We start from the raw sequence: 17,791 nt of genomic DNA on the forward strand, positions 1-17,791 counted from the left end.
GTACTTTCACCACTGAGGTGCCAAAACGGCCTGATTTTCCATTGCCTTGCACAGTGCGGTTATTTATGTTTGTGCAAAGTAAGTGCAAAATCCTAGCAGCTCTAACTACACTTTTCCATCACTAATTTCCATGCTTGCACTTCAGATATGACAGAAACTTGAAGACAAATCCTCTCTGCAACATACCTGCTCAGTTAATAGGCTGTAATGTTGGGTAAGTTCACCAAGGTCAGAAGAATCCACATTGGAATGACTCCACAACCTTCTGTGCACCAAGCCATCCAGGCTGATATTGCACACCTTCCCCACATCACATCAGGGGATTTTCATTAGTAGATTTACACAGGTATCAGCCCTGTCCCCTCAGCTCCCTGTAACTTCTCCTCACACCCACTCTGTTCTCTTTGGTCAGTAAGGGCTGTGTATGTCCTATGCTGGATTCCCTCATCCTGTAAATAACATTTTACCAGATGCCAGAAACTCACCATCTTGGAAGTCAATCACAGTGGCTAAAAAAAAGTCAACCTAATGTATAGAGGAAGTGAAGGAATGTATACAAAATGGAAGAAAGGTGAAGTTAATATCAATGAATACAAATCAGAAGCTATAAATTGTAGAACACGAATAAAAGAAGCAAAGGGAAACAAGGAGAAATGTATGGCCAGCAAAGCTAAGAACAATAAAAGGAGTTTCTTAGGTATATAAGGAACAAAAAGAATTTCTAATATTAGTGCAGAAAAGGCAGAAACACTTAACAAATATTTTTGTTGCATCTTTAGAGAGAAGTAGACGAGTCAGATCTTATAACCACACTCTTCCCATTCCACTGGTATCCCAGGGTACATGAATGAGCATCTATGAAAGTCAGACATATTTTAAACCAGCAGTTCCAGATAACCTGCATCCAAGATTTTTAAAACTCCACCATGAAGCTTCTATGAGCTCCATGCCAGTCCCAAGCCTGGATGAAGAAGGAGGGTTGGTCAGATGAGTGTTGATGCGCTGACCGTCAAACAACAATATGAATGAAATCTGATGCCAGTACAACTAAATGTTAAAAGATCCTGGCTCAGACGTCGCCTGAATAAACAAGGTCCGCGACACCAATCGAGCACTTGGGGTTGGATTGATAAGTTGGCTACCAAAAGTAAATTACAGCTGACACATATGCTATCCATTGGAACATGGAACGTCCAAACACTGTGGGCAACTGGAAAATTAGAGTTGCTTCGGAAGGAAATGGAGAGATACCAGAGCGATAGACTTGGACTGGCAGAGATGCACTGGATGGCATCAGGAGAGATATGCGGTTATGAAGTCACTTGGTCAGGAAACAAAATAAAGCATGACGCAGGAGTCGGATTCCTTCTTAGCAAAACAGCTGGAAGAACATTACTAGGATACAAACCCGTGAGTGCAAGAATGATGGTAGTGAGATTCGAAGCAAAACCATTCAACATCTCAGTCATTCAGGTGTATACACCCACGTTGAACAGTACAGAGGAAGAGATTGGACTATTCTATAAAGACTTGACAAAGATGGTGGAGGAGATACCAAAAAAAGATGTGTTGAGCATCGGAGGAGATTGGAATGAAAGGTTGGAACAGATAACAAAAGTTGGGATAGAGTCATGGGAAGGTTTGGATATGGAGAAAGAAACGAACGAGGTGAGAAACTAATAGAGTTTGCTACAGAGCATGAGATGGTGATCTGCAACATGAGATTCCAACAAAAGGACTGTAGGAAATGGATATGGCGACTGAATGAGGGAAGTCCAAGAACATGATAGGTATGATTTTGATAAGAAGAAGATGGATAACACCAGTACAGCAGTGCTGAACTTTCCAAGGTGTGGATATAGACTCAGACCACAGTCTAGTGATCGCAAACATTAAGACAAAGCTCAAAAGAAAGTGTAAGACACGGTTTAAGAAAAGAAGCAATGTGGCGAGGCTGTGTGAGGAAGAAACAGGGAATGCATACAGAGCAGCGCTCGAAGAGATTACGAATATCACCTCAGAGAAAGACCTAGATAAGAGAGTCCCAGGGATAGCCACCATTATAGAAGAGGCAATTGAGCAGACTGTTCCTGAAGAAGAAAAGATCAATAAGAAGTGGATTACCCAGGAGACTCTGAAGTTGGTTCAAGAGCAGAGAGCGTTGAAGATCAGAAGGGATGTTTCTGAGATGGCAGAACAGCAATATAGGGTGAAATGCAATGAGGTAAGGAAAGCAGCCAGAAAGGATAAGGAGAAACGGTTAGAGGAGCAATGTGAAGATATAGGCTACGTCTACACGTGAAGCCTACATCGAAGTAGCCTATTTCGATGTGGCGACATCGAAATAGGCTATTTTGATAAATAACGTCTACACGTCCTCCAGGGCTGGCAACGTCGATGTTCAACATCGACGTTGCGCAGCACCACATCGAAATAGGCACTGCGAGGGAATGTCTACATGCCACAGTAGCACACATCGAAATAAGGGTGCCAGGCACAGCTGCAGACAGGGTCACAGGGCGGACTCAACAGCCAGCCGCTCCCTTAAAGGGCCCCTCCCAGACACACTTGCACTAAACAGCACAAGATCCACAGAGCCGACAACGAGTTGCAGACCCTGTGCATGCAGCATGAATCCCCCGCTGCAGCAGCAGCAGCCAGAAGCCCTGGGCTAAAGGCTGCTGCACATGGTGACCATAGAGCCCCGCACGGGCTGAAGAGACAGCGTCTCTCAACCCCCCAGCTGATGGCTGCCATGGAGGACCCCACAATTTCGACGTTGCGGGACGCAGATCGTCTACACGGTCCCTACTTCGACGTTGAACGTCGAAGTAGGGCGCTATTCCGATCCCCTCATGAGGTTAGCGACTTCGACGTCTCGCTGCCTAACGTCGAAGTTAACTTCAAAATAGCGCCCGACGTGTGTAGCCGCGACGGGTGCTATTTCGAAGTTAGTGCCGCTACTTCGAAGTAGCGTGCACGTGTAGACACAGCCATAGAGAGGTATTACGGCAAATGTAAGACCAGGGAGCTGCATAAGAAAATTAGGAATATTAATAGGAAATGGCAACCAAAGCAGATGGTGATCAAAGATGAGAATGAATAAGTGCTCGTGAACAGGAAGAAGATTGTGCTGCAATGGACGAGATATTGCACTGATCTATACAAAGTGCAGTTGGACCTGAGTGTCTCCGAGACACTGATTGAAGAACTGAAAGAGATATCTCCACCAAGCATCAAGAGCGAGACTGAAATTTCGAAGAAGGAAGTAGAAAAAGCAGTGAAACAATTAAAGAACAACAAGAGCCCTGGAAATGATAAGATCATGGGAGAGATGATTAAATATGGCAGAGAAAGCATGATTCAGGAAATACACTGACTATGTAATATAGCGTGGAAAGAAGGGAAGGTGCCTTACAAATGGACAAGATCTGTGCTAGTGACAATACACAAGAAAGGATGTACATTGGAGTGCAAGAACTGCAGAACGATTGCCCTTACGAGTCATCTAGGTAAGGTGCTGATGATGATACTGACTGCGAGTAAGATCGCAAATAGAAGAACATAGAGCAGATGAGCAAGCAGGGGTCAGAAAAGATAGAAGTACCATACAGCAGATATTGGCACTAAGACTGATAGCAGAGAGTACTTGACGAAAGAACAAGAACATATACATTTTCTTCGTCAATTTTCAAAAGGCATTTGACAGGACAGATCAGAAAGTGACTTTGGTGGTGGTGGAGTCATACAGAGTGGATAGAAAACTGATACGGTTGTTGAAGGATATCAGTGATAATGCAGAGGCAGTGGTGACAACATGCGGGGATTTGGGAAATTGGTTTAAAACAAGTAGAGGTACGAGAAAAGGAGATCCAATATCACCAAGCATCTTCATCGCACATCTGGAGAGAGCAATGGACAAGATCAAGGAAGAGGTAGAAGGGATATCTGTGCACAGGAAAAGAATTAACAACTTGAGGTTCATGAATGATATAGTTATCTTTGAGGAAGATGAGTAGAAGCTAGTGAAAACAGTGCAACTGCTAGATGAAGGAGGGAAGTGGTACAGACTGATTATGAGCATCAATAAAACAAAAACAATGGTATTTGGAGATAAGGAGATAGGAAGGAAGATCAGTGTAGATGGTATTGAACTAGAAAATGTAGACAAGTTCACATATCTGGGGAGCAACATAACATACAATCTAGACTGTAAGAAGGAAATAGCGACTAGAATAGCGAAAGCAAGAGCGACTTAGAAGGCGCTGGATAAGATCTGGAAAGCAAAGCAATTAGCTTAGGAACGAAGCTGAGTGTCTTGAAAATGTATGTATTCAGCAGCATGTTGTACAGATGTGAGACACATGGGGGATAACAAAAGATTCAAAAAGAAGAATATTGGCATTCAAAAGGAGTTGTTATAAAAAGATTCTGAGAATAGGATGGATGCAGAAGGTCACCAATGAGGAATTATATAGAAAGATACAGCCGAAAGAGAGCCTGCTTCAGAAGGTTACAAAACAGAAGCTACAAGTATTTGGGCATATTTGCAGAATGAACGATGAACGAAAAATCAAGACCTTGGTATTCGGCATACTAGATGGTTCAAATAGGAGAGGCAGACCCCACAGAGAATGGGTAGATGATATAGTAGATTGGTGTGGAGCTAATCTACAGACACCAAGCCACTCCACACTAGACAGACAAAGATGGAAGAAAATAGTAAGAGAGGCTTCACACACCAATGGGAACTGAGCCCACGGTTATTGATGATGATGATGATGATGATGATGATGATTTTAAGGAATCTGGATGTAATGAAGTTTGGACATTAATGTTGATTCTCAGTAAGTTTTGGAAGACTAGGAAAGTTCCAAAAGACTGGAAGAAAACTAATGTTGTTCCACCAGTTAAACAGGACAAGCCAAGTAATTATAGGCCTCTCAGTTTGACATCAATTCCAGAACAAATAGTGAAACAACTGATATGGGACAAAATTAAGTAATAAATGTCAATGACCTGAGTTTATGGAAAACAGATCCTGTCAAACTAACTTGTTTTTTTACAAAATTACATCAAGTTTGGCTGATAAAGTAATGGTTTATTGATGCAACCTACTTAGACTTCTGTAAGTCATTTGATTTGATATCACAATACAGACACTTGGATGACAAACCAAAAATGAAACAAGACTAACATAGCATAAATAAAACAGATTAAAAACTGGCTAACCAATGGGCCTCAAAATGTAACTGTAAGCAGATAAGCATCACTGAGTGCGAATGTTTCTAGTGGAATCCTGCAGGGGTCATTTCTTGACCTTACACTAGTTAATATTTTTATCAATGATCTGTGAGGAAATATCAAATAATTCACTGAAAAAAATTGAAGATGGCACACTGGAAGAGTGATAAATAATGAAGAGGACAGGTCAGGACACTGATACAGAGCAATCTGGATTGTTCAGTAAACTGGGTAGATGCAAACAATATAGATCTAGGAATAAAGAAAGTAGGCCCTACAGCGAGGATGGGGGACATTATCCTATTTCAGAGACTCTGAAAAAGATTTGGGAATCATGAAGAGATGCAACAGCTGCCAGTGCATCTTTGTGTCCAAAATGACTAATTCATCCGTTGGATGCATAAACCGGGGGCTCTTGAGTAAAAGCAAAGAGGTTATTTTACCTGCATGTGGCAGTGTTGCAACAGCTTCTGAAATACTATGTTCAGTTCCAATGCCCAGGATGCAAGAGAGAAGCTGATAAATTGGAGAGGGCTAAGAGAAGAGTCACAATGATTAAAGAATTAAAAACATACCGTGTGGTGATAGACTCAATGAGCTCAATCTATTTCACTTAACAAAGAGGAGATTAAGGGATGACTTGATCAGAGTTTATAATTGTCTACTTGGGGAGTGCAAATATTTGATAATGGGGTCTTCCATCTAGCAGTCAAAGGTCTAATAAGATCCAGGGGCTGGAAGCTGAAGCTAGATGAATTCAGACTGAAAATACAACATACATTTTTAAGAGTGAAGGCAATTAACCACTGGACCAACTTACTAAGAATCATGGTGGATTCTCTGTCACAGGCCATTTTTAAATTGAGATTGGATGTTTTTCTAGAAGACTTGCTCTAGAAATTATTCTGGTGAAGTTCTATGGCCTGTGTTAGACAGGAGGTCCGACGGCATGATCACTATTGTCCCTTCTGGCCTTGAAATCTATTAAGTTAAACTGGCTAATATAAATCCAAGAAATGCCTTCTCAGCTGTAATCACCTACATACAATTTATTTCTTTTTTTTAAGTCTGATTACACAGCCGGCTTTACTCTTTGACCTTATAATGTAAAAAAAGTTGTCAACATTAAAAGCCTCCTATATTTAAAAAGAGGTTTACATGATGAAACAGCTGTCATATCCCAAAGATTGATGCTCATATGTCACTGGCATCCTTCCACAATTGGCCTTAGAGGCTTAACTAAGAAGACCTCAAAACAACTACATTAACAACAGTTCAGAAAACAGCAGCAGCATACAAAACTCTGACATTTTGTACCATTTCTCAGGAGTTCATGTAAAATAATCTTTCATTTTTGATCCTTTGCTTTGAATTTTGGATTCAAACTAAAGCTGGACAGTGAAGAAAAGAACGTGTTAATATCAATTTGAATAAAAGCCACTAACCTCTCTTTCACAGTATTTGTGGTCCCTCATTCATGATGCACAAACTTTGACACTAGTGAAATTTTATTTGCATAAATACCTCATTAGACCATGGATCTCCATTCCAAATGGCTAAATGTAGTGTCTTGCATGTTGAAAGGTAACAGAGAGGGAGCCGTGCTAGTCTATATCATTAAACCATGCATTCTCTCATAGTATTTGAGTGTCTACGTGTATGTCTTTAAAAGTCATTATGGGTTTACGTTCGCAAGTCAAGGAACAGAAGCAATAACGTGAGCATAAGCAGAATAAATACTCAGAGCAAATGAAAAATGTTTGCATAAATAATTCATCAAATGATTTTACCTAAGACATTTATAAAAATTGAGATTGGTTTTTAGAAAAATGTTTAACATATAAAGGTGCTAAAATAATCATATAAATTGCTTGCTGTTCCCTCGGCTCTAATACAAATGAACCCAAAAGATCATAGGCTGTCCCTGAGTTAATCCATAAAGCCATTTTCCTGCACTCTTCAAATACCTCCTCAAGGTAGAATTCTACTGTGATGCTGGCAGGAAACTCATAACAGCTGAGGAGATAGGCAATAGAAACTTCTGATATTTATGTTATTTTTTTGGCCTGTGTGTGTTTATTTTTGCTTCCTTCATTGCTCTTACACCATTCCTTTTGACTGTTACTCCCACATGCTGCATCTAGCCTTAATTAGGCGCTGGTCAGGATAGGGCTCATCTTCCACACCTCTTTGCACATTGGCTATTGGGAGCCTTACGAATGTACTACTATATCAGGAAGAGGAAATAATGATGTAAGTCACAACAGTCATGAAAATTTGATGCAAAAGACACAAACAAGCCCAGGTTTGGGGATCAGCTTCACTCAACAAATCTACAACCCTGTTTCAAGAAGCCTTTAGAAACACTTCTAGGTTTTCAAGTTTTGTAACTCCAATACATAGCATATATTTATCTATGGATGTAGGCAGTAAATTATGCCAATACTAAAAGTTCTAGGTGCTCTTACAGTTTAGGCAACTGAATAGACGTCCAGTCATATAGTAATGACTACACACCATCATACAATGAATCATATGCAAAAAAAAAATAACAACATAGCTCTCACCCAGCCAGTGAGGGAAAACAACAGAAAATATGTTTTGAGCCCACTTTCTGGGCACATATACTCACACCTCTTCCAAAGCTTTATCAAAAGAAAGGTTTTTGCAACATGTTCAGGCTTGGGCTCTATTGGACAAGGGTTACGTGCATGGTGTTTTAAAACAGGAAGTAAAGCACAAAAGTATTAGCCAGTATTAGTTACATAACCAACACAACATGTATATTTATTCCAACAGATTATTGTAGCTTTTGCGTATGAAAACAATCTTCATAATTTTGTATACATCCATATTTATAGAAAATGCTTAAAAGAACATTTAATAAGCCCAAAATAAACTGAGTTAAATTAAATTATCCTTTTGAATTTCACTTAAAACTTTTAAAGTTACTGCTAATTCTTTGTATTTCAGTAGCACCTAGGAGGCCTCCCCCATGAAATCAAACTTCATTACTCTTCACCGTACATACACACCAGATTTCTGAAGGCTTCTGCAATTCCTAGGCCTTCACTGAATGGATTAATAGTTTCTAAATAAACCATTTCAACTGTTTTGGTTTCTGTTCTAATACATAGGCCGTGGACATGACAGATCAGAATGGCCCCTTCAGAAATGTGGGATTTCTCCTAAAAATGGCTAGCTATTTACTAGTCTTTAAAAAAAACAGATGATGCAATTACCAGGACAGCCAAAGGGAGGTTCAGCCTCCATTACATCCAAAGCAGGCAAAAGGGGCTCAAAGTGTAAAGAAATGGTTGGTACTCGGTTTCTTTGTCTTTCTCTTTCATATTCCCAGCTCCACTACGCCCTGAGCTTTTTAGACTCAGGTCTAACTGACATCTCTAAGAGATCATATATGCCTAGTGTCAATCAGGCCATGTCTTTTGATTAATTCAGATTTGGTTTTTGGTGCATAATAAGCTCAGAGCTGTTAGCTTCCTCTTCTACCTGAAAGTTAAAAACATAAAGGAGAATTTCAGCTTTCATGTACAAAAACAGCACGTCTTTAGCCCTTTCCCTGTGAAGGCAGACTGTACCACACTGTTTATTTTTCCATTCACGTTATTGAGATGCCTCTTCTTATGGCTAAAGGTGAGATTTTGTGCTCAGCAGTGATGCCAGAAAAGGAAGTAGTCATGGCTGTAATGCTATCCATAACTGTCAGCCTGAACAGCAGTTCCAAAACCACTTGATAAAATGGATTTATGGCTGTTTAACCTCACTGAACCAGTACAAAGCCATAAGAGTATATAAATCAACAAACCTGGACCATAGACTTTACTTCATTTATTTGTTGTAATGTAATAACACTGAAGGCTAAATTCTAACCTCAGATAGATGCTTGACTTTAATAGGATATGTGCCTGAATATATGTGAAGGCAGAAGTCTAGCAAAATAATCATTTCTACAGCTTTAGTGGAATTCAAACAATGAAAACAACAAAGCTTTTAACATATTAATTAATATTAGTAGAGTATATCAAACGCAGAGTCATGCATTTCCAATACATTTAAATTTCAACAGATCTGCATTTTATAACGAAAATATGTGTTGATAAATATTTCAATGTGATGACCCACAGCTCTTAAGAACCTAAGAAATATTATGTTAGATCAAACTTCTGTTCAGTTTAATGAAGTCCAGTATGTTGTTTCTAAAAGTGGAAAATACCACGGCTGCGTCTACACTAGCAAGTTCTTTCAAAATATTTTTCAAAAGCAGGGGCTATTTTGGAAGATCCTGCAGAGTGTTTACACGCAAAAAGTTTTCTTTCAAAAGTAAATTGAAAGAATGTGGCAATCCCTTCGAAATCACTCTTCCACTTCCATTTCAGAAAGAGCGCCTTCTCTTGAAAGCTTCTTTAGAAAGAAAACATGTGTACACGCTCTGCTGGCCCTTTTTTTCGAAAGAGCATCTGATTTTTCAATCCCTGGACCATTCCTTCAAAAGAGTAGGGGCTGCATAGATGTTTTCCTTCAAAAGAGTAGATCACTCTTTTGATCTCCTTTTCTGTGCGTGGACATGCTCTTTTACAAGAAGCTCTTTCAGAAGAGATCCTCTCCAAGGGCTTCTTTCGAAAAATCTCTGTAGCGTAGATGTAGCCCAGATGTTTCAAAGTAATATATATGAAGCTCAGAAGTGCAAAATTATGAAACTGCCATAATGAGGATTTCCTGCTAGCCCTTCCAATTAGTAGTTCATTTACAAGATGAAGGCTGTGTCTACACTACCCCAAAACTTCGAAATGGTCATGTAAATGGTCATTTCGAAGTTTACTAATAAAGCACTGAAATACATATTCAGCACCTCATTATCATGCCGGCAACCACCGCACTGCTCATCCAGACAGGGCTCCTTTTCGAAAGGACCTTGGCAACTTCGAAATCCCCTTATTCCTAACAGCAGATACGAATAAAGGAATTTCAAAGGTGCCGGGGTCCTTTCAAAAAGAAGCCCCATCTGGACGAGCTGCGCGGCAGCAAGTCGCAGCAATTTTCAAGTGCCGCAGCTGCCAGCATGCTAATGAGGCGCTGAATATGTATTTCAGCCCTTCATTAGTAAACTTTGAAATGGCCATTTGCATGGTCATTTCGAAGTTTTGGGCTAGTGTAGACGTAGCCAGAGTGTTTTATATAACTAATTAAAAAAAATCTGTAAAATTGTAGATGTTACGGATGGAACATGTTGCCCTTTCAAAGGTGACCACTTTTTACCACAGTCATCGTGACTTTGGGGGAATTAGGCAAGTGGAGAAAAAGGGAAATGGAACAAATTGCAACAGAATTAGAAATGCATAATCAAGTCCTATTTTTATGCTTGTTTGTGGATGATGAGTTATTTCAAAACACAAGGCTCAGAAAGGGAGATTGTTTCTAGGCAGGATATTCGGTTGAAGGGTAAGTTAAATGAGCTAGATGAGAACAGGTTTCCCATTTTGTTACTAGAAGAAACAAACTGGTTCTTATGTAGTATCATGGGATAGAACCTCAGCTTCTGTAAATCAGTGTAACTCACTGAAGTCAGTAGGCCTGACAAATACCACTTGAGCACCAGGCCCCAGATCTTTCTATATCACTTTTGTCCAGAAATAGATGTAACACAGCTGCTGCCACTTTAGTGGGGATCCCTGGCCTGGATTCTGAGCTCCATTACTAGTAGCAGCAAAACTGAGAGCACGGTTTCAGGAACCAAGATTTAGCTTTTCCCAGAAGAGACTATAGTGCCAAACTCTGAAGAGGGGTATTAAGGGAAGTTGCCATGCTAGATTCCACTAACAAAATGGAAACAAAAACAGCCCACACATACTAACGGAGGCATCAATACCAATGACAGTTCCTTGCTCCTATCAACATGGAAGGGAGCTGATGCCAATACATCCAAGTCCTCCATGTCACAGAGGCAGATGTGTATGTATCACACGAGCTGATTATAACAATGAAGACTTGGTAGGCAAAAAAACCTCTGTTCTCCCTCCCTTTGTTTCTCAACCTTAATGGAGGACGGAACAGAAGAAAACTGTGGGCAGTGGAATTTCTCAAGAAATGCTAAGCAACACAGGAAGCAGAAGAAAGACCCATAACTGGGGATATGGGTAAAGAGGCAAGAGAGAGGAATTAAGGGGTTAAGGGGAAGGAAAGAGAGGACATGAAGTTATCACCTACAATAGCAAAGAGAAGAAAGGAAAGGAGGGTGTAGAGAGCTACAAAACAAAAGGTAAAAGAAGTTGATAAATTGGAGTTCTAAAAGATCCAGTTGTGCAGCTTTGGGTATATAGTGACTGAAATAAGGTGATGATTAGAAAGGAGAACATATTGAATGAGAGATGCGTATGGGAGGAAAGCATAGGAAAGGCAATGTCCAAGGACTCACCTTGATGATGGTTGATCCAGGACTGTAGGTCAAACGAGGTTAGGGTGAGGAAGAGGGAAGCAACAGAGCCAGATGGGACATCATAATAAAAGCTGAAGTCAGAGAATTCATGAGGTAAAATGGAAGATCAGACTATAGGGACAAATCTAATGAAGACTTAACACCTGGCCTCAAACCTTTGAACAAGCGTGAGCCTGAAGTACCTGAACTAGAGACAAAACACTTTCTGTGGTATGGACACACCAGTGCAGGCAGCAACTGCAAACCTGGAGCACTCACAAAAAAATAATAGTGGGTGATGAGCACCCTCCAGAAGCCCCTCCATTACCTCCTCCACCCTTCCCAAGTGCTTCCAGTCCACTGTTCAGCACCACCCACCCTCTAGAATGGGACATTCAACAAGAGGCAGCTGGGGGAGGAGAAAGTGCAGGGTTTTCTCAGGGGAGAGGGCAGAATGGGATGGGCAGAGGCAGGGCCAGAGTGGGGCACTTGGAGAATGGGTGGAATGGGTTTAGAGCTAAGGAGAGCACCTCCACGGCACACTAGGAAGTCAGTGCCTCTGAACACCACAGCAACAAAGGAGAAATGCAAAGAAGGGTTCGTTCACATGCACTTCCCAAAAATCAAATTGGCCAATTTCCTAATGTTCATTTTATTGACAGAAATAAAGTCTAAATCCTTCTAAAAAGCTTCATTGAAACAGCTTCCTTCAGCATACATTGGAGCAATTAGACACTGAGATTATGCTTGAAAGATAATTAACCAATTTAACTTAAATAGATACATTAAAAAATTACACACACAGGTCAAATTAATGGATGCTTTCCTGTGACGAGGACTGTTTTTGTATGTTTGTTTCCTCACTTTTTTAATCAGCTGTACTCTTCTTCTGTAAGCATCATAACAACATTAGAAGTGAAATTTTTATTACTGCGAAATTGCATGGACATATCATTTGGGGCCATGACCCTGCAAAGATTTAATCACCTGTTGTAGTTTTACTATGAGGAGTAGTCCCAATGATTTCAACGGAACTATTCAGAAGAGGAAAGTTAAGCACAAGTGTAAATGACTGCAAGACCCAGACCTGAGTGTCCTATTATTGCAAATATTTTACCTGAAAGAATCATTTGTTCAATGCAGATTTTTGCTAGCAGAAGACTGGATAAAATGCATAATAAAAAATAAGTGGGAATTTAAAATGCTGCAAGATATAATTATTTTGTCAAAATCATTTACATGTAGAAATCTGAAATTGTGTTGGGTGGAGAAAAGGCCTAGATTATCTGAGAAAGGTGAAGTCAATGATCTAATTCAGTCTTTTTCATTTTAATGTCTATATTATGTTGTTTTCAACCTCATGTGTATCAACTGTGCGGTTACTGCATGTCAGCACTGTATTTACCAGCAGTGACTGTTCAATACTGATACATACAAGACTGTCAAAAGGAACAATCTTTGGCTCCCCCAGACACCCCAACACATTTTCTCACTCTCCACTTTACTGTCATGTTTCTGAAAAAATTCACCTTGACTTCCATCAGCCCAATAATATTTCCTGCTGCACTCAAAATGAAGGAGCTTTTACATTATTTGACTTTATTCCCAAGCCTCTGGGGATCTGAGCAATCCCTTAAGTACTCAAAAGAAGAATATAAGATGAGCGCAAGTTTATTTTTATTAATAAATATTCTTGCAATTCTTTTAAATTGTTAAAGATTTCCACATTTCCCTCAGAAGGCTATTTTGCAGTATTTTAATTTAAAAATGCATGTGGACTGAACAGAAAAATTATGATCCACTGCGCTCCCTAACTCTAGGTCTTCCCTGCAACCATATGAAGGTCTAAATAACAAACAGCAGACAGAATAGGAAAAAAATCAGTTTTCAGGTAAAATTGTATGTGATGGGATCTCCAGGGTGCAGCCAGGCACTGTGAGATTGCTGTGACCCCCTAAGTCTCCAGCCTGGGCTGTGTCTCACAAGACTTTTCTAGTGATAAGCAGCAAAGCCTTCCAGTTGCTATTACCACTCAGAGCAATAGCCTGTGAAGTCCCATACCAAACTAGATTGCATAAAAGCTCCCACATCCAGTTAAAATCACACACAGAAATGCACTAGCCAAATCTCCCCAGCACCCAGAACTGTACCTCACAAATAAGTCTTTATGCACTGCTCGAATTCATTAATTGTTTCACCACTTCATCAATGGAAAGCAGATATACAACAGCCTCGGTAAAGTTGAGCAATTTACCAGATACTTCAAGCAAACTCACTACTAAAGATAAATAATTAAATAATTGTGTTGAGTACAAAAGACCAATTTTAAGGATTATAAGTGATAGGCAAAAAGTCATAGCTACCACAAGAAATAAAATATAAGCATGCAGTCTAAATGCTCAGTCCCGTTAGACTGGGCAACAACCAGATTAGGCAGGTCTTTGTTTGTTTGTTTGTTTGTTTTTCCCCTCACTCCACTGGATATTGCAGTTCTGAGTCCATCTGTTTCAACCTGGAAAAGCCTGGCCCGTCTCCTCTGTTAGAGTCTTGAGTCTTCTCAGTGTCTTTGTTGCTTGCAGTGCAGGCCAGGACAGGAGAAAGGCCAAACAGTGAGCACTTGTGTTCTGTTCCACACCTAATCCATGTGCTTGGAGAACACTAATCCAGCCATCTCTGGTGAGATTTGCTGAGCCATCAGCCAAGTTCAAGAAATTCCTTTGTTGTTGCCTTGTGGAGGTGAGTCATTGAATTGCAATTCCCTGGCTGGACAATGACTGCTGATGGTTGTTTGATGCTCTTGTCTCTGGGGAGCTAAAAGCTATATAATTCCTCCAAGTGCAGTACGTTTTACTGACAGCCATACAATGCAATCTTATAATTTTATTACTAATGATGTAGATATTTAGACAGAATGACTTTCACTGTATCATAACCTTTCCAAATGTGCTTTATAAGCAAGATCACAATTAGGTGCAAATGAGGAATATGAGAGTTACAAAGTGCTCCCCCAGGTATAGACATTCACAACATATTTTATATCATGCACAGAGCACCTATTTTTTTCAAAAGTGTGTGTTTCAGTGAAATCTAAACATTTCATTGCTGAAATATTCACGTAAAAAGCTTCCAAAGTCTATAAGTTTCACTTCCAGTTTCAAAATGAAACTTTTTTCAGTTCAAAACATTTTCAGTTTTGAAATTTTCTGCAATTCTTAAAAGCATTTTTTTTAAAAATGCTCAAAATCTAAATGAAATTTTGTTTTAGGTGCAAAGAAACGTGTAAATGCTATGGCTTGTGTTAAGAAGAATGTGAAGTTAGATAAACACAATCATCCTTTTTAGCCATAACTAAATCTATGAAATAGACATCAAAAATTCTCAGAACCACTAAAGTTTCTTGTCAACAAAGTTAAATGTCTAATATTTCTACCCCTTTCACTGGGGTGCTTATTCTATTTATTTCAGGTTGGATTTTGGTACAGGATGGTTGGATTTTTGGAAGCTCAGAGATTGCTACCTCTCTCAGTCAAAACTCTTCAGCAAAATAAATATGAAAGTGGAAAGATTATACAGCCACTTGCAAGACAATAGTTTTCAGTCCCCATTTTAAACATAAAAATAGAATTGTGTGAATTTGAGGCCTGATACTGCCACACTGGCCGCAGCAGGTGTGTGGGGACCATCCAGCAGGTGCTCTTGACCTCAAGTAATCAGCCCCTAAGTGGTCATGTATGGTACGATGGTTTGCTTATCCTCACATCTGCATTATTAATGTCTTTCTATGTCTATAGCCTGCCTCAGCAGTGATGCTGTTTATTGCCTTGATGTAAACTTGTGAAGCAGTTTGCCAATTTGTGTGTCAGTTTATCAAAATAAAGATGTTTTCTCTTTGTCGATTAAAGAAACCCATCACAAAACACACAGAGTGATGAAAAAAGTTCAGGTCTCAGATTTGGAAAACACAGCAAAATCAATACAGAGCAGCTGTAAGAGCTGATATTAGTCCAGGAACCTGCTGAGCCAGTCGCCATCTCGAGGCAATTACGACTGCTATAAATTCCCACTAAGCTTTTCCGCCCCATACGTTATAGAAAGATGTTAAATAAAATATATTTTATCAACACTGCCAGGGAATAAAAACAATTTTCAATAAAAGAAACTGATTTAGTTTGTTCGTGCTCTTACCTCCCCTGCATGGCGAGTGGGCCGAAATCTTTCCCAAGGGGAACACAGCAATCCTGCCCAATTGCTCCATTTTGATAAGGTGTTTGTGGCTGGCCCTGAACAGCCACCATTCCATGTAACTCCTTTAACAGCTGCAGCTCACTGAAATTGCTGGCCATAGGTTCTGCTGCCACATTTCCATGCAAGCTAGCATGGTGTGGAGAGGATGTCTGAGCCAGTTCCATCTCTAGATTTATAGCAACAGCTCCATCCTCTTTGCTGTCCAAGTACATACCTTTTCACTGGACTTCTAGCCTGAAAAGAATGAAAACAATCTATTATGACCTTACCGAATACACCACACACACACACACACACACAGGGTTATGCAGGGGGTGAGAGTGCATGCTGATACCCAGGTGTTAAAATGCCATTGGACAGATTTTATTTATCTTGCAGTTTTGACTGGTTTACCTGTACTCTGCGCTATAATTCTTCTCCAACAGAAATACTAAAATATCTGAAAACTCTGGGTTCAAAAACAGTCATCATTTAAAATAAATACACTCAACAGCCTGCCAGACAGAACTAAAATATTTTCTCCCAAATTACAATGGTTTAGCTTAGAAAATGAGCTACATTCCTTGCTGCGTCAGAGTTGAGCTCGGACACCATGATGATCAGAATGGCCATGTCTACACTAGCCAAAAACTTCGAAATGGCCATGCAAATGGCCATTTCAAAGTTTACTAATGAAGCACTGAAATAGATATTCAGTGCCTCATTAGCATGCGGGCGGCCGCAGCACTTCGAAATTGAGGCGGCTTGCCACTGCGCAGCTCGTCCAGACGGGGCTCCTTTTTGAAAGGACCCCGCCTACTTCGAAGTCCCCTTATTCCCATCTGCTCATAGGAATAAGGGGACTTCGAAGTAGGTGGGGTACTTTCGAAAAGGAGCCCCGTCTGGACGAGCCGCACAGTGGCCAGCTGTGTCAATTTCCAAGTGCCGCAGCCGCCTGCATTCTAATGAGGCACTGAATATGTATTTCAGCACTTCATTAGTAAACTTCAAAATGGCCATTTGCGTGGCCATTTTGAAGTTTTGGACTAGTGTAGACATGGCCCTGATCATGCATATCAGAGAGTCTCAAGGACAATTAACAACCAGAGTTTCATTTCTGATCGAGCTCCTTTGTGTTGCTCATCTGACACAAAGGAGCCAAATTCTAACAGTAATTGGCCAACTGAGAGGTCTCCTAGCAGAAGGCAAGTTTTAGAGTCAATTCTTGTTCCAGCCACTCCTTCCTTCAGCACAGGAGTCATGGGAGGGACAAGAAAGGAGCTGATCAGAACAATGTTAGATCAATCCTCAACAGAGAACACATTGCTCACCTAATTTAGAGCAGCCCCAGGAGTGACACAGACCAGCCACAACTCAAGAAATGACAACTTTCTCCCTGAGGCTCCATCACCCAACCCGCATTTTGTGCAGAGCTGATCGAGGACTAAGGAGAGAATTCAGCCCTCAATGTCTGTGACTTCACAGACTTAACCCAGCTCTCACTCAGGTATTGCCCCATCCTTCCAAAACACACACAAAACCTCTCTTTACCTGAATTTGGTAGGGCTTTCAATCCAGGCCTGGATGGGGACCAAGTGCCCCTTTCACTCAGGCGGGTAACTTGCCCACTTTGCAATGAGGACACAGGCTAAACCCCTCAACTGCTGTTAGCAATCTTGTATCTTTTCACGATTCCCCCAGTCCCAGAAGGGCAAATCACAATGCACTAGGAAGGAGTTGTAGAACAGCTCAGCTTACTGCTACGGAAAGAACCAGCTACGCACATGGGAGAGCACAGCCCCAGTAAAGGCACAGTTAGTCCCAAGCAGCTTTGCAGTATGGCTGCCCAGCCCCTGGGCACCATTCCTCTAAGTTAACTCTGCAGAGGAG

The 17,791-nt window shown here is 40.5% G+C and overlaps 1 protein-coding gene across 1 annotated transcript in view; it reads right to left on the reverse strand.

Moving 5' to 3' along the window:
- The window catches only part of OCA2 (OCA2 melanosomal transmembrane protein), a 338,099-nt gene extending 321,965 nt beyond the window's left edge, over positions 1-16,134 (reverse strand). The window contains exon 1 of the mRNA XM_074983294.1: positions 15,863-16,134. Coding sequence (XP_074839395.1) covers positions 15,863-16,134 — 272 coding nt within the window. The remainder of the gene's footprint in view (positions 1-15,862) is intronic.
- Positions 16,135-17,791: the final 1,657 nt, after the last annotated feature.

The sequence above is a fragment of the Carettochelys insculpta genome, chromosome 1, assembly GCF_033958435.1.
Source record: "Carettochelys insculpta isolate YL-2023 chromosome 1, ASM3395843v1, whole genome shotgun sequence".
Lineage (NCBI taxonomy): Eukaryota > Metazoa > Chordata > Testudines > Carettochelyidae > Carettochelys > Carettochelys insculpta.